Source organism: Eretmochelys imbricata, chromosome 10, assembly GCF_965152235.1.
Source record: "Eretmochelys imbricata isolate rEreImb1 chromosome 10, rEreImb1.hap1, whole genome shotgun sequence".
Lineage (NCBI taxonomy): Eukaryota > Metazoa > Chordata > Testudines > Cheloniidae > Eretmochelys > Eretmochelys imbricata.
In genome coordinates, this window is record NC_135581.1 from 54728892 (window position 1) to 54746235 (window position 17344).

The 17344-nt window shown below is 42.7% G+C and overlaps 1 protein-coding gene across 1 annotated transcript in view; it reads right to left on the reverse strand.

Annotated features, from left to right (window-relative positions):
* Window positions 1–971: 971 nt before the first annotated feature.
* Window positions 972–17344, reverse strand: part of KLF13 (KLF transcription factor 13) — a 41936-nt gene continuing 25563 nt past the window's right edge. Inside the window, exon 2 of the mRNA XM_077828624.1 lies at window positions 972–5050. Coding sequence (XP_077684750.1) covers window positions 4758–5050 — 293 coding nt within the window. The 3' untranslated portion in view covers window positions 972–4757. The remainder of the gene's footprint in view (window positions 5051–17344) is intronic.

The window sequence follows — 17344 nt, forward strand, 5'->3', positions numbered from 1 at the left end:
TCTCAAAACATAACACAATTCACGCAGTACAAAACTTAGAACTCACATCAGATACTCTGACTGAACAAAGCCAGGTGTGAAATCGAATGGGGTCTTCATGAGCTCTCACATGGCCATTTCCTATACCTGATTCTATACTGGCTATATAAAACATAAAAAAGCATTGAACTTCTTGATACAAGGTAATGAGGGTTTAAAGCTATACAGAAGCTTGCAGGGCTAGAATTTATTGCAAGTAATAATGTGGTGAAGAAGGTACGGTACATAGAGAAAACATGTCATCTTATACAGAAATTAGGTGTTCCTATCAAACACAGGCTTTTGTTGTTTTGTTCTAAATATATACCTTTACCATTACCCAATGTAAACAAATAAATGCTATAAAAGCAAGAAGCCAACTAGTTTGCAGACTTTAAGGATGTGGGGGCACCTCATATGACACAGCCCAGCTGCCTAGAGCTTACCATGCTGGATTCCTTTCTAGGAAGCAGGTCAGGAAACTGAAGTTTTATGACCATTAATGCACTTTGGGTTTTGCACAGAGGGAAGTTAAACCATGTCCAATGGATCATATTGCAATTTTCTGGTAACTGGAATAAATTTGTATATGTAGAAGTATCTAAGTAGAAGTCCATGGAGGGAACAAACTACTGTCCTCAAATCGTGCTGGTTCCAGCTCCACAACAAAATTAACTCCTTAATGCTGATAAAACATAAAGCAGAGTTTATATCAAACTGTGTGTAGTTTACAGTCAATCAGACTTCAGTTTATTTTAATGGACGTTTAATGGAGAACAGCAATCTTTACAATTTCCAAGTTTCCGAGTAACAGCCGTGTTAGTCTGTATTCGCAAAAAGAAAAGGAGTACTTGTGGCACCTTAGAGACTAACCAATTTATTTGAGCATGAGCTTTCGTGAGCTACAGCTCACAGCTCACTGTTGCATCCGATGAAGTGAGCTGTAGCTCACGAAAGCTCATGCTCAAATAAATTGGTTAGTCTCTAAGGTGCCACAAGTACTCCTTTTCTTTTTACAATTTCCAAGAAAACTAAAACGATCATTTTCATTGTTGCAGGCTCTTCATACATCGTGGCACTTCAGTTTAACTACAGCAAAAGGAGCTAGGACCAGGGCTGGGGACAACTGTAAACAAATCCTAATGGTTTTATTGTCTGCTGCTATTAATGAATTTATTGTTGAATAAAATCAAAAATTTATAATCTCAAGGCAATTTCATTGTTCAGGACCAGCCATATCAGCTTGAGTGCTTGGAAGGAAGGAGATAAGCACATGACATAGAGGAGTGGGAAGAATTTGTACTTAGCCAAAGCAGTGTATCCTGAATGTGCAGTTTGGGTGTAGTAATGGGAGACTAGTTTTTAAGTCAGAATGTTGGATAAAACAACAAAAGGTTTGGAGTTTGGGGTCTGTTTGGATAAGCATCCAGATTTCAAATGCTTTATCTGAACAGTCTAGGCTACTTGAGTCTGCCAAAACTGAGGAATGAGAACAGAATCTTATGATATTGTTGCCACTTCTGCTTCTGGACAAACGCTGGAGAAACCAAAACTGTCTCTTTAGCTAAGAGAATCTTGAGAGAGGTGCTGTTCAAATCCAATCATTGTGTTTCTGAATCAATTTGCTGATCCATTTACAGAAGCATTAGTGTGGGTCACTATTAAACTGGCATTAACAAGAACCTAAATGTTCATAATCTTTATGACCACTAATGTAGAAAGCATTTAATGTAAGTTTTGAAACTCTAGCCAGGGTCTTAACACATCACAGATCAGAATATTAACTACAAAATTTTATCTCTGAGGAAATTAAAAAGGTTTGAAGGTTTGACGCAGATACTGCCCCAATTTAAGAATAAAATTGGTCGCATGGCTTTTCTCATGAGATTATTTGGTTGAGTTGGGAATTCCACTGAGAACAGCTTGCATTCAATATTTTTGCTCCCATCTAACTTTACAGAATGATTCCAAATATTTTTGGGAGCAGGCAGATAAAAGTTACAGTTTGTTGTTTGGGTAAAAGATTTATTCAGAATGGATTTACTATCCTCTTCCAGTGCTGCTAGAGCAGTAGAGACAAACTTTTGCTATAGCTAGACTGAGACTGTCAAAGCATTTTGCTTATAAACTAATCCATATCTTTACCTGAGTTACATTAATTCATAGTATACCCTATAAACTTGAATTTTGCCTTCAGTGATAGGTCAAGAACCTGTTTTAAATCTATGTCACCATGTAGTATAATGGGTGGAATGGAATTGTATTCTGCTTTTGCAACAGAACTAAGAAGAAAATAATGCTTTCTTTGGAGATGATAAAGCATACCCGATTGAAGCCATAACATACAAAGGCCATCACTTTTTTGATGAGTACTTCGTAATCATCCTTTGTTTTCAGTTTTGTTTCCTTTATCATTATCCCTACAGTAAGATTTATTCATGATGAGAGAAATATTTTTTACACTTAATGAATTGTTTTAAGAGTGTGCGCACTAGGCCCAACTGACCGGTACAATTCTCTAAGCTAGTTGTCTTTATTATCCCTTTACTAACTACAGCACAAAAGCACTTTTATGAGCTGCAAAAGCTATTGGAAAGTGAATTCCTGCTACCTGAATTGTATTAAAATATCAACGTTGTGTATTTTATCAGAAGAGATTACAACAGTTGTAACTAGGGAGGTAAATGAACATGGCTTTTCCTAAACCGACAGTATTTAGGCAACTCATCACACAAGTTAAACAATAATCGGACTTCTGTCAAAAGGCTTTTTCCATCCATCATATGAAGCCAGAATGTCCAGCCTTATGTGATTTTACAATTCAATAGAAAAAAATTGTTTTTGTAAAGGTGAAGTCTGAAACAAATATACACAAAAATACTGAAATATCTGCACTTTAACCTGTGTTTAAGCAGTTACCAATCTTACAACTGAAAGAGCGCTTGGTATTATCAACAATGTAAATGGTATGCAAGTACCTATGAAACTACTTACAAATCTATAATATACTAGCCTCTCACAGTTAATATACAGTACAAATTTTTTTAAAAATCTAGCAAAATTGGATCAATGCAAAGCAGCAAGTAAGATATGGATCAAGACTCCTTTGGAATGTGGAGGCATTAACTTTATATCAAACAGCAGGTTTGGTGTATTGAGTTTCTTTTCATTGTGCTACACTTGACTGCATTTATTCTTTACAGTAATGTGAAAAAAATCCAAAACCAAAAGCACCTGAATTTTTAATATGCACCATCTGAACCAGTCAATCCAAACAAAGTGTATTTTCTGACAATGAGGTCTCTGTGACATCACAATATTCTGGTCCTTTGCTATATTATATACCATTTGTAAAGCACAGATATATACCTGATAAAGTGGTCTAGTATTAAAAATTAATAGAAAAATCTAAACTCCCCTTTTTAACATACAATGTCTCATAGGTGAAGGGGACATTGCTTTATAGAATGCTGCTCTACAGGTGACAGAGAAGCCTGAAGTATTTTTTGAGCTAAAACACCATTTTTGTAACACATTTTTAAAAATGCACGTTTTTTGTTTCCTTCTTATCAGTGACCACAGTTATGATGCAACAGTGTACAGAAACTTTGTCTTAAGCAATTTCTTTGTGTTAGCATCCAGCTGTACAGTAAGTAAGTACCTTGATAAAGGTTTTGATGGGCATTGGTTCAGCTACCTTTTCTCAGTTCTTTTTATTTTAAAAAAAAAAAAGGAAAAGAACGTTGTTCAAGTCAATGTGGTTTGCTTTAATATTTCGTTGGTCCCATATTCGATAGGCAGTGCAGAGAGATCTTATAACTCAGAGAGCTAGAAGACAAAATGCCTCCAAAATTCCATACCACCTTGCTGGAAAAGCTGTTAACCAGTGTAAATGTGTTTCCTTGTGTTTAGATTATTTGATTAAGGCATCTCATTTAGAAATCTTTCTCAGAAGTTAATCTAGCTTTAAAAAGAAAAGTTTATCCAACTCGGACAGGAAGATTTTCGCAACGGGAAGTTGTTTTTTGGAGCATCTGCGGTGAGAAATGAAAGGATTGCTTGCTCTCAAAAGCAAAGAGCACTAAATGAAAAAGTTGGCCCCCCAAAGGTAGGATGTAACTGAAATCAAACAATAAAAGAGCCTGGCACTAACTTCCAGTACTAGTTTGTTTGTTTTTTCCCCACGTGTGTGGAAAAAAACCCAACAAAATGCTTCTGAGTGCAAATATATTTACCAAGTAAGGTTGTGGCAAAGGTATGTCTTCATTGTACTTATTGTGTAATATAAATAGCCATCCCTGAGAAAGGAGAAGGGGGCGGGGGGAAAAGCCCAGCACAACTGAATTGTAACTGTATGTATGCTTGTGTTGTGCAGTCCGATCTCTCAAAACTGCTCGGACACCTGAGGTGAATTATACATAGGTTTTTTTTAAGGTTTTCTGGGTTTTTTATATATAAACAACAATCAAGAGCATCTGTTTTTGGCTGTAAAACATATGAAATATTGAGGCAACAGGAGCCACTAAGTGGGACATTAAGATCCGTCTGTCCGTGAGGTTAGACCAGCCACCTGTTTGGCGAGGTGAAGAGTTCTTGTTTTGAAGTTGCAGTGAGAGGCAGCTACTTACTGATTTGAAAAACAAAACAAAATAAGCGACAGTTTTAAAACTGTGTGCAACACAAATTCAACTCCACAATAAGTATCAGAGGCAAAGTGCTGACATCCAGTGCAGGTAGGTTTACGGGGAGCTGGCAGGGCTGATGGTGGGGCTTGATGCATCCGAACGGCTATAGTCACTGACAGACCCCGTTCTGGAGCTGCTGCCGCTCCGCCTCTTGAGCATGCTGGGATGGAAGTTGGCATGGCGACGGGCATGCTTCGTCAGGTGGTCGCTGCGCATGAACCGCTTCTCGCAGAGAGGGCAGCCGAACTTCTTCTCTCCAGTGTGAGTGCGGTAGTGCCGGGCCAGCTCATCGGAGCGAGCAAACTTCTTGTTGCATTCTTGCCAGCTGCATTCAAAAGGCCTCTCTCCTGCAAAAAGAATGACACGGTCTTTGGAATTACAAGGGCTAGCAATGCAAGCACAATGTTTCTCGTGTTTTATGTATGAAAGAGGAAAAATGTGGGAGGTAAGGGGTGGAGTGGATATCATTCCTCCCAGAGGGAGGCAGGTGAAAGGTCTAAGCGGAGGCTGTTGTTGTATTCCAAGTTACTGGGAGCTCCATATAATGAGTGACTCTAGTGTATGGTTTGATCTTCAGAGGTGCGGAGTACCTGCTAATCTCAGTGAAGGCAAGGACAGCCATGGGAGCTCAGTGCCCTGAAAATCTGGCCCACCCTATGTAACTATGGACTTTATTGATCATATCTGCACTGCCTGTCCATCTGCAGAGCACTCTCTGAACCCCCAAAGTGATATCTCAGCATCCGCTTGGCTCACTGTAAAACCTGGGAAGCATTTCACAAGGTCAGTTTCTGTGGCGGTTCACAAAGGTGATGATGAAGTAACTGGACTTGATACCACCGGGACCATACGTAGGTTATACAAAGAAGCAGTGTGGTCCAGTAGATAGGGCACTGGGCTGGGAATCAGAAGACCTCGGATACAGTCCCAGATCTACCTCTGGCCTGCTGCATGGCCTTGGGCAAGTTACATTGTCTCTCTGGGCCTCAATTTCCCCATTTGTAAAATGGGGATAATGGTACATGCCCTCCTCTTTAAAGTGCTTTGATAGCTATGCATAAAAGTTCTATCTGTTATATGTAACACATTTCTATAACCCCCACTTCTGTAGTAGCTGAGTGGCTCATAAAATTCATTAAAAATATAAAGGTATATTTTATTAATCTGAATCTTCTAATTTTCTTGTGATAACCTACTTTTTAAAGACTTCCTAGTTGTACTCATACTTCCTATAAGTATAAGGACTGCAACTATTCTGTGCCAACAACAGAAGTAAAAATATTGCATAGAATAAACCAAATAAAAAACATCATTTGTTCTGAATATGGGCCTCCCAACTAGACCCTGTAGGTATCTTTGGTTCAGCCAAATTTCTGGGCCTAATGTACAAGCTGTTGGCTGGCTGAGGCTCCTTTACTGTCAATGTGTGTTAAACGTATTGGAATTCTTCAGGATGCAAAGGTGCTGTAACTAGAGGTGCTGGGTGTGCTGCCGCACCCCTTGGCTTGAAGTGGTTTCCATCATATACAGGGTTTAGAGTTTGGTTCAATGGCTCTCAGCACCCCCACTATACACATTGCTCCAGCACCACTACAAGAAGGTGCTTTCCTCTTTCTTTAGTTCTCTGCATGTGAGGCCTACAAGACTTTACCAGGGCTGAGTCTCAAGTAGCTTCTCTCTGAGCAGACAAAAAAGCAGTTCTGTAGGCCTCATAGCCAAGGAGAGTTTTAAGGATGATAGTTAGTTCATTTTGTGGAGGGGTATCTGGGGCCTCTTCCAGGCATGAGATGCAAAATGGGAGAGAGCGCAAAGGGTCTTGTTTGAAAATTTAAGAATTGGGCAATGGAGGCTGGTCAGAGGCAGGAGTTGACTTTGAGAGTGACCGAGAGATGATAGGGAGGGTGGTGATAGGTCGTGAAGAGCCTTGAGATTTAAGACAGGTAGTTTATATTTGATGTGATGGAAAAGAGGCAGCCAGTGAAGGGATATTCCAAAAGATGAATTTTCTGTTCCAAGATTCTAAGGCCATAAGGGACCATTATAATGATCTAGTCTGACCTCCTGCACAGATAGGCAATAGAATTTCACCAAGTGATTTTTGCATCAAGCCCATAACTCCTGGTTGAGCTAGAGCAGGGGTAGGCAACCTATGGCAAGCGTGCCAAAGGCGGCATGTGGGCTGATTTTCAGAGGCACTCAGACTGCCTGGGTTCTGGCCACCGGTCCGGGGGGGCTCTGCATTTTAATTTAATTTTAAATGAAGCTTCTTAAACATTTTAAAAACCTTATTTACTTTACATACCACAATTGTTTAGTTATATATTATAGACTTATCGAAAGAGACCTTCTAAACATGTGAAAATGTATTACTGGCACGTGAAACCTTAAATTAGAGTGAATAAATGAAGACTCGGCACACCACTTCTGAAAGGTTGCCTACCCCTGAGCTAGAGCATCACTTTAGGCTACCTCTATGGAAGCAGCTACAGGTGTGAATCCCAGCTTGCATTAAACATACTTGCCCTAGCTCTGCTCAAGCTAGCGCGCTAAAAATAGTATTGTAGACAGGATAGCATGGGCAGCAGCAAGTATCATGTACATGAGGTTCGGTGGGTGTTGTACTCGGGATGCCTAGCGTGAGTATGTCTAATGCGAGCTGTTAATTATACCCCTAGCTCCCAGTGTAGACATACCCTTAAAAAGACATGCAGTCTTGATGTACTGCATCTTTGATATTGCTGGGACAAGCAGCACTGATAACAGGCCAGATAAAAGTACTGCTAAATGCCCCCTCATGGGATTTTAAGAGGCATCTTTGATTAGCAAGAATTGGATTATGTCTCCCATGCACAGGGAGCGACGATCTTGTTCTTGCTAATCAGGATGCATGCTTCATCTTCTGCAGACCGAGATGAAAACTTGTTACCATAATGGGTGAGAGCAAAGATGAGCTGAAATCATGGGAGTGCCTCCATGCAGTAGGAGATACCAAATGCTTCAGCATTTAAATAATAAACGAAGCACATACTCCATGTTTTCAAGACCACCGGTTCTATGTTGTCTGGTAGGCATATAAATTATTCACCTTGTCAATTACATCAAGCTCACATTTGTTCCTGTGACAGTATCTCTGGATTGTTAATAAACGCAGACTACAAAAAAAGGACCTACACACTAGGGGCGCCTCCCCAAAATTTTCACATAGTACCGACACGGGGAGATTTAGTATCACCACCAATCCCTGTGGGATCGTGCCTACTGCAGCTTCTGGTCCCAGCAGCTCACCTGCTGAATCAGAGACATGCTCAGCCCCCACTGGGTTGCAGAGCTGAGGCCAGCTCCTTTCTTCAGGCACTCTGACCTGGCACACAGGATCGCAGTTCCACTGAGGTTTGGCTCATCTACCCCTCCGTTGATGGAGACAGAGGAGCAGATGGGCCAAATCTGAGTGAGTGGTGTTGCGACCTAGCACACGGGGATCATAGTACCACTCACGTTTGGCTGGCCCACCTCTGGACAGGCCGCACCTGAGTGGCGCTGTGATCCCCAGGTGCCAGGACCCAACACTATTCTGGGGACCCTCTCCAACAAGGGACTTGGGGGGAACTGCCCCTTTTTCCACCAACACTGTCACACTCTGGCAACCCTGCTGGCAATGATACACACCATGTGTAGCGTGCATAAAGGCTGCGGGCGCCACTGGTACAGACACTGTGAAATGCTAATAAAGCAAGCCGTACAAGAGCAGAAAAGTGTGAAACTCCACCCATAACACAAGTGGTTATGTTAAAAGGAGCACCCAGCCAGCACATTCATGTAGCTTTGATGGCTAACAAAGCTCAGAAGATATTCAACCCCCAAACACACAGCCTCTTTCTAATCCTCCTCTCCATATATCACAAGAGTAGCCAGCTCTGCTGTATGACCCAGTTTCAGCAAATCCACAGGCAATATTATGACATCTGAGCATCACTTTATTTTCCATTTTGGGAGTGGGGAAGGAATCTTCTAGGGACCCCTCATTTTTCTCTTCATTCCACAACTCAAGGGCCCTGTGTGAGATTGACCCACATTAGCTGATGAGTGCTAGATGCAGAGGCCATAAAAACCCCACTCCTTGGATTGGGCAAAAGTCGTACATTTCAGTGATGCAAGATATGTATTATTCCTTACCCCCTCTCCCCACCACCATGCTCCGAGAACAATGGTTCCCAAACTTGTTCCACCACTTGTGCAGGGAAAGCCCCTGCCGGGCCGCGCCGCTTTGTTTACCTGCTGTGTCCGCAGGTTCGGCCAATCGCGGCTCCCAGTGGCCGCGGTTCGCTGCTCCAAGCCAATGGGAGCTGCGGGAAGCAGCAGCCAGTACGTCCCTCGGCCCACGCTGCTTCCCGCAGCTCCCATTGGCCTGGAGCAGCGAACCGCGGCCACTGGGAGCCGTGATTGGCCAAACCTGCAGACGCGGCAGGTAAACAAACCGGCCCGGCCCGCCAGGATCTTTCCCTGCACAAGCGGTGGAGCAAGTTTGGGAACCACTGTCCTAGAAGCATGTTTTCCTCGCCACTACCACATTGGGGAGCAAGGGACACATTCATTTTCTGTTTAATTCTTGCATGACCCTGTGAAATATTCTAAGTTGTCTCCTATCTAATTTTTCTTTTTGCTTTCCCTCTGAGTACTGCACATGTTTTACTATGATAGATATGCTTTAACATTTCCATTAGCCCTGCTTTTCGTGTGTGTGTAAGGGGAAGGGTGTGTTTTCTGTTTCAGTATTGCTCTTGCTGGGCCTGGAGGAAGCTTCTGATCTCTTTATCACCCAGACTAATTTTCTTAGTGTGTGTTTTCATAGCAACCACAATCAGCAAATGCTGTTGGCAGGGAAGACTTTCTCTGTTCAATGGCTGCTTTTAGATAGTAAAGGGAAATGTTAATTTGGAATACTTCTCTTCTTTTGTTAGCCTGACCATGAAGGAAAAACAAAATGGTATCTCACCTATTGATCAATTAGCACATGATCAGCTGCTATATTCTATGTCCAGCGCTTAGTACCATGCAGCAGGCACAATGCCTGTAGCAGCCCTGGAATGCTAGCATAGCTGCTCCTTCACATTTGGAAAGGATGCTGTGTTTACTCTTCGTTCCCTTCCTCCCCACCTTCCTTCAGCCAGCTGTGTTGACGGCCCAGAGTGGAGGTGAGACTATGGTTCCACCCCTCAGGGTAGAAGAGACCCCAGGTCCTGGAGCTCAGAAGTGGAATAGTACCTGGTCCCTGCACCCCAGAACAAAAGATGGATGGGGATGGAACTGCACAACCCTCTCATTGGCCCATTGTGCACTCATAGAGAGCCAGTCATTATGGGCCAGAATGTGACATCTGTCCACATGACCAGCCTGAGCTAATAGAGGGGCATGTCAACAATTAAAGTGAGGATGATGGGCATTAAAGCAATAAAAACAGTGAAGCTTGAATATTCCCAAAGGTATAGGTGGAAAGGATCTTCCTCTACCAGCCCCTGTACTCTTCCTTTCCATGCCCTCTTTTTCCCCTCCTTCCAGTTCAACTTTCCTCACTCTCATTTCAGTCCTCCCTAGTCATGTCAAAGTTTGACTATTTTCCTTTCTGTAGTTGCCCCAAAGTTTCTTGGCCTGGTGAAGTTGCCTTTCCCAACCATGACTGGCAGGCAGGGTTGCTTCTAGGGGTGGTTAGTTTTCTAAAATGTTTCCCAACTCTGGGGTAAGTCCTCCTTAAAGAAAAACGTCACAGTGAAGGAGCCCTGGATGCCTAACGTAAAGAAACCAAACTCGTTCCAGTAACTCCTCACTTAAAGTCATCCCGGTTAACGTTGTTTCGTTGTTATGTTGCTGATCAATTAGGGAACATGCTCGTTTTAAGTTGTGCAATGCTCCCTTATAATGTCTTTGGCAGCCGCCTGCTTTGTCCACTGCTTGCAGGAAGAGCAGCCTGTTGCAGCTGGCTGGTAGGGGCTTGGAACCAGGGTGAACCAGCAGCTCCCCATCAGCTCCCCGCTCCCCTAAGTTCCCTGAGCAGCAGCCGCCCAGCAGGCTATCAATTGCTGGCAGTTCAGCTGTCTCTCCCCCCACTGCCATGTGCTGCTCCTGCCCTCTGCCTTGGAGCTGCTCCAGGGAGCCTCCTGCTTGCTGTGCGGGGCGGGGGACTAATGTCAGGGTGTCCCTCTCCCCCCTTCTCCTGCACTCTGCTTACCCCATCTTCCATAGAGCAGGGGGGACACATGACAGGATGGAGGGAGCTTCCTGTCAGCAGCTGCCCTCTCAGCTTGCTGATTAACTTAAAAAGGCAGAGTACTTAAGAGTGGGGTCAGCATACCTAAAGGAGCAATGCACACCTCTCTCTCACACACAGGGTGTGTGTCTCTGTCTCTGTCTGCCAAGCTGTCTCCCCTCCCTCCATTCGTGATGCCTTGTAGAGTGTGAGGCTACATTAACAACAGCGAGTTAACCCTTGAGGGCTCAGCCAACTGCTAGTTCATCATTTAGCAGTAAGACATCCTTTGGGAAATATCCCACCCTCTGACTTCACCCCCTCAACCAAGCTTCACAATCATCATCGCTGTGTACCAGTATTAAATTGCTTGTTTAAAACTTATACTGTGTGTGTGTGTGAAACTTATACTCTGTGTGTGTGTGTGTGTGTGTGTGTGTATTATAAGACTATAATACAGTCTTTTGTCCAGTGAAACATTTACATTAATTCTTATGGGGAAACTGGATTCACTTAACATTGTTTCGCTTAAAGTTGCATTTTTCAGGAACATAACTACAACTTTAAGCGAGGAGTTATAAACATCAGCATGAGGGCAGGAGCAAAGCTGCCTTTGGGTATTAAGTAAGGTGAGTCCTAGCTGCAGTGCTTCCTCCAAAACCACATATGGAAATTCTCAGGCTGCCATCAATCTCCTCCTCTCTCACACAAAAGAGAAGTGGTTTTCTGTACAGGCAGGTTATATAAGTGGCCTTTTACTGGCAGTAAAGCAATCAACAGAACTGGAGATTATATGACTTGATTGCTTAATTGTATCAGGGAACATGCAGCCACAGTACATTTTTCTTGCATAAGCATTACCCCATGGACACAGTGTTCTCTCCAAACAGCTTTCAGTATTAAAGTAGCTCTCCTTTGTGTTCTGTGAAGCAAAATCCTGCAGCTCTAGCTCATGCAATGCTGAAGCTAATAAGAGTTTTGCCTTAGTAACAAAACTGCAGCATTTGGCCCCAAAGGTTAGTGTAGAAATATTGCATGGTGACTGAAAACTAGTGTAACAAATGAAGACTGTGTAGATATTCTTCAAACTGTACCATGGCTACCTGAGAATCCTTTTGCTGACAAGGAACATTATGGACATTGGTAGCAGATCTTGCCACACACACAAAAAGAAGTCAATCCCGAAAGGTGAACTGCAAGGGTTTAAAAAAAACAAAAACCCAAACTTGTATTTAGGCTCCTCGGAGAGGAAATAGGTGCATGGCTATCTTACAAGGTACAGAATATTCAACAACAATTTAAATAAGTTGGATCCCAGAAATCCTAAGAAATCTGAACTGCAACCTCTCTTGTTCCTGTGACAGCATATAACATCATCCAGCTTGTGTCTGGAGTTACAGCATTAAAGTATAAGACAGACGGAAAAATAACACATTGGAGAGCTAAATTCAACTGATCTTAATTCAAAATTACACAAGCAGGCACATTCTGGCTTCTTCCTGAACTCCAAACAGCCCAAAGAGAAAAACCGTGCTAAGCCCTTGTGTGCCCTGTTGTGTTCTGGAAATCTGAAACACTCACTGTGTAAATGTGAGGTGCGGTGCTGAGCGTTATCTTGCTATAGAAACAGTGTGAGAAACTTGTCTCTGCTTCTGAAAAGGATTTAGAAGCAAGTAGGGTCAGTTTTAACAGGGGTTCATGTAAATTGTGTCTGAAACCACCCTTGTATGATGGGTTTCAGAGTAGCAGCCGTGTTAGTCTGTATTCGCAAAAAGAAAAGGAGTACTTGTGGCACCTTAGAGACTAACCAATTTATTTGAGCATAAGCTTTTGTGAGCTTTCATGCATCCGATGAAGTGAGCTGTAGTTCATGAAAGCTTATGCTCAAATAAATTGGTTAGTCTCTAAGGTGCCACAAGTACTTCTTTTCCTAGTATGATGATTTCATTTGATAAATCTGTGTTATCTGTAGTTACACATGCTACACATCATCATCGGAGACGAGTAATACAGAAGAAGTGGGCCAGATGTTGGCCTCTATTAAGTCTGATTTCTGCCACTCTGTAGTACATAGCTGACTTTAAACCTGGTCTATGGCCAGCTGAGGATTCTCCCTTGCATGCCACTATCCTTTGTAGTCCTTAGTGCAGGGGCTATGAACAGATTCAGGCTGTGCTCCAATGATCCTAAATTGCTGGAATAGGACTTAGGAGGTCATTACAGTTAGCATAACTCAAAGCAACTTGGAGGCTGTACTAAGTTGTGCCAGGGCCCACCTGGCCCCAGTTTCAGGGGACAAGGGGGTACAAAACCACCTCTGCCTCCACTTCTCAAGTCCTGCATGGAGCACTGCTCAGGCAGGCCCAAGGATCTAGCCCTAGTGTGTGCAAGTGTTTAAGGTTCGGTTTAAAGCCACTGTTTGTACACTCACGGTTATGGCTTTGAGTGTGCAGCTGACACCTTAACCCTTTCCTGAGAAGGCCAAGAGGAAATGGCAAAACTATTTTGTTCTCAGTAACTTTCATCTGTTTAATTTTTGTTGCTAAAATAGTCAAAAATCCTTTTAAAAGAGATGATTAATGAAGAAAGAAGGTTGTGTGAATAATGCATCCTCTGATCAACTTTCTAATGCCCCTGATATTCACTGCCACATCCCTCTCCCTCAGTAGCTAACAGCCTCGCTCTTTCTGCCTTATCCCTGCTCCTCAGAAAGAGACTCTTGTTTTGTTCCCCTGCAACCTGCCACAAGCTGAGGGGTTGAGAAGGGCCAACGTGCGTCATGTCATTAGCCATCTGCAGATGGTCACAGCACAACTAAGCTGCTTGCAGCCTGATTCCATGTGGATTGTTAGCTGTATGCAGTGGACGGATATCTTATGTGGCAATGTGCCACATGATAGGCATAGTGGAGGATGGTCTTTAAGGTGCATGTGTGCTCAGAGAAGCTGCTTTAAGTTTCACCAGCTTAGCTGGACAGTTGCTTCTTCAAGTGCCCAGAATCTGCACAGAGGCTAGAAAAGAGACCAGTGGGTTTGTGCATACTTAAAAAGGAGAAAAATCCACAACTAACTGAGCTGCCTGGACAGACTTTGATATTTGGGACATCTTCAGTTTTATAGGACACATGATCAAAGATTTGGCAATCAGAACTGCCCCATTAAAAATGGAACAGCTGTCAACACTAAGGCTTAGAGCATTATTAAATCTAAACCTAATTACATGGAGGTTCACATGCTTATAACTTAATATCTTGACTTAGTTTATGACAGCTTCTACTGGTCATGTTTGCTGCTCAGAACACACACAGCAAGTAGGTGCTCTCCAAAGAAGTTCTATTTATCCTGGATTCCCCAAGACATCTCAGCTGGAGGCTTGGTGACCACAAAGCCAGAAATTTTGGTTCCAAAGTGAACTGTAATCTGGTCATTTAGTTCATGGAAGGGAATTGCATGTTGTCATCAAAACAGAGCTAGAAACCTGAACATGCCAACTAGCACCATCCTTGTATTAAAAATGTAGAAATTCATAATTTAGTGTTTGGGTTTTTTGTTTTGTTTTGCAACTGGCTGAGTGGGTGCTGAGGACAGGAGGCAGAGGATCAGTAGAGGAGCAGCCAAAGTGTCCCTCCTCCAAAAGAGGAAATGCTATTCTAGGAAAGAACATTAGACCACTGCAGTCTAGTTTATAGGGTTTGCACTCTGGTCTCTAAGTGAACAAACTAATAGACTATTTTTAAAAACTAGTCTTCAAATAACACTGGCAGGCACTTGGGAATATTTCCATTTCCACTTCATGTCTGTTTGCATAAAGGCACTTCAAGCTGGTTGAAAAATGAAACCTGTAACCTCCTCAAAGCAACAGAGGTTTTAAAATGTACCTTTGATGCTATATAATGGTGCTTTCTTTGCAGAGAATCTAAAGGGGAAAAAAATCAACTCCCAAATTTCCATATTCCTGTAAGTGGAAACTCATGCCTTTCTAAGTTCCAAAATTTATTTTTCCCCTAGCATTTTCATTTCTTTGGCTTTCGCAATAATTTTGTCAAAACCCAAGATGTATGGGTTGTAGATTCTAAGCACACACCAACCCAACTGAGATATACCCACCAAATACCAGGCCTACCAAGATGCTGACAGAGTTACTTTGATCTTCAGCTTTCCCTATGCAAGCGCAACTACTAGAATTGGAACTGAGCAAGAACTGCAACAACCACCAAAAATCTTCAATTAGTTTCTTGACCTTTTAAATAACTATGCTTTTGCTGTGCTTACAACCATTCTGTTTGCTGTGTATGAATGTTCATGCCATCAGCTTACACTGGGATGAATGTTTCTCTAAAAGAGATTTTTCAAAACTGCAAAACTTCAGCTTTATTTTACAGTGTGTGAGGGTGAGTGCTGAAAGTGTTTGTGTACTTATTCAATGTGGGAGCAGAAATTATATGCGCAACCACCACTGCTCAAGTAGTGAATGATGAACACCCACTCAGTTACTATGATGATGATAGCCATGAAAAGCAACAAAACATTATAATTAGTGCAAAATTCCTACTTTATCCCTAAATTTGCAGTCAGCTCCCCCCAAGTGCAAAAGTAAGTAATGACCTTTCAATTTGGTACAGTACAATGCTGCTTTAAAATGTTAAGACATGACATAACCAGAGTGGAAGCCCATTCCCCTCAAACACTAAATTGTGAATTTCCACATTTTTAATACAATACATCCTCTTAGTGAAATACCTCCTCACATTGCCACATATATTCTCTCTTCATTGAAATCCAACCCTTCTAATACAAGTCTGTCCAATGATCTCATGCAGATCCTGAATCTTATCTCTGTAATAGTGTGATGGGATGTACCAGCCCTTTGAGGACCCCTGCTACAGGCCTCACAGTTTTACTACACCCTGTCCCAGAAAACAAGCAGTGAAGGTGGGTCCTCCAGGCCTTCCTAGAGAGGCTGCAGGGAAGCATCGAATCAGAGTGCAGCGGGCTCATATAAAAGGAGCTGAACAGGGCAATTTCTGGTGGGAACCAGAGGAACAAGGAAGGTGTGCTTTGCTGGAGTTCAAGGGAGACTCAGAAGATGGGTTCTGGTGACACTGGCATTCTGTGAGGAAGAATTTCAGCCCTGAGGTAAGGGTAAAGAGGAAGGGGTTCTGTGGGAAATGGCCCAAGGAATAGTAGCAGTAACTATTACAGGAAACAGCAGGTGGTTGCTATTTATAGGGTCCCTGTGTTGGACCCAGAGTAGTGGGTGGTCCTGGGTCCCACTGGCTGCTGACAGGGTGGCCTAAGCCTTGAGAAGGGGATAAGGCTGGTTTAGAGGCCCAAGTGAAGGGCAGGACTTAGTCTCCAGGCAGGAAGCCTTGGGGACATTGCCGTATATTGGGGCAGACATGGACTTAAAGCTAGCCCAGAAAGGGCTGAGAACTGAGCCCAAAGACAGGGCTAAAAATACCAAGAAGGGCACAGTGATAGGTCCTGTTGGACTTCTGTTACCCTGGAAGAGGTTCCATCATGTGATGAGATTGTGTGACTTGGCTGGAGGGCTGAGCCCCTGAAGCCCTGACTGATGAGGTTAACAGTCAACAGGGGGTGCTGGGAGCAGAGAGAGTATGTGTAGGTTCACACCTGACTGACAGGAGGCACTCACAAGAGGGGAGTGGCCCCTGTCACAAATAGCCCTTAGCTACTTTAGAATACTGTACTTTAATCAAGACACCTCTTTGTTATCTTAAGGCTAAATAATCCCAGCTTCATTAAGCATTCCCTTCAGAGTTACTCTCCATTATAACGATCATCTTTGTTGCCTATACTATAAAGCTAAGTTGGAGAGTGTATCATTCTTTAAGTGAGGAGGCCAAAACTGGACATGCTATTCAAAATATGTCTAACAAGAGCCCTATAAAGTGGTGGATTAATTTCCTTGGATTTAAATAATATACCACTTTTAATACAAGCCAGTGTCTTATTACCCTGTTTCCCTGCATACTAACCCAAGAATCCGAACACCGGATTTATCACCACACCCAAATCCTTTTCCTTCCACCATATTAACAAGCATTTGAGCTCTCCTTAGCCTAGATATTACTTCCGCCTAGGTGCATCTCTTTGCACTTAAATACATCCTATTTCATGTTCCACCTTCAAATTCAGTAACCTAATTCCAAGCCATTTCATACTAGGAAACAGTAAGTGGCTGAAAGGTAAGGTAGTGCAACTGAAAAAACTATCCCAAGACAAAGCTGCCTGGAAAATTTAAGGGTTGAAGGATGAGATTTCTTTGTTAAAATTTCAATTTTGTCCTCTCCCCACTATCATTTTGGATAAAAACGTGAAATAAAAACCCATTTATATTGCCAGTACTGTCACTTCAAACAGTGACAGTAAAATGTTCT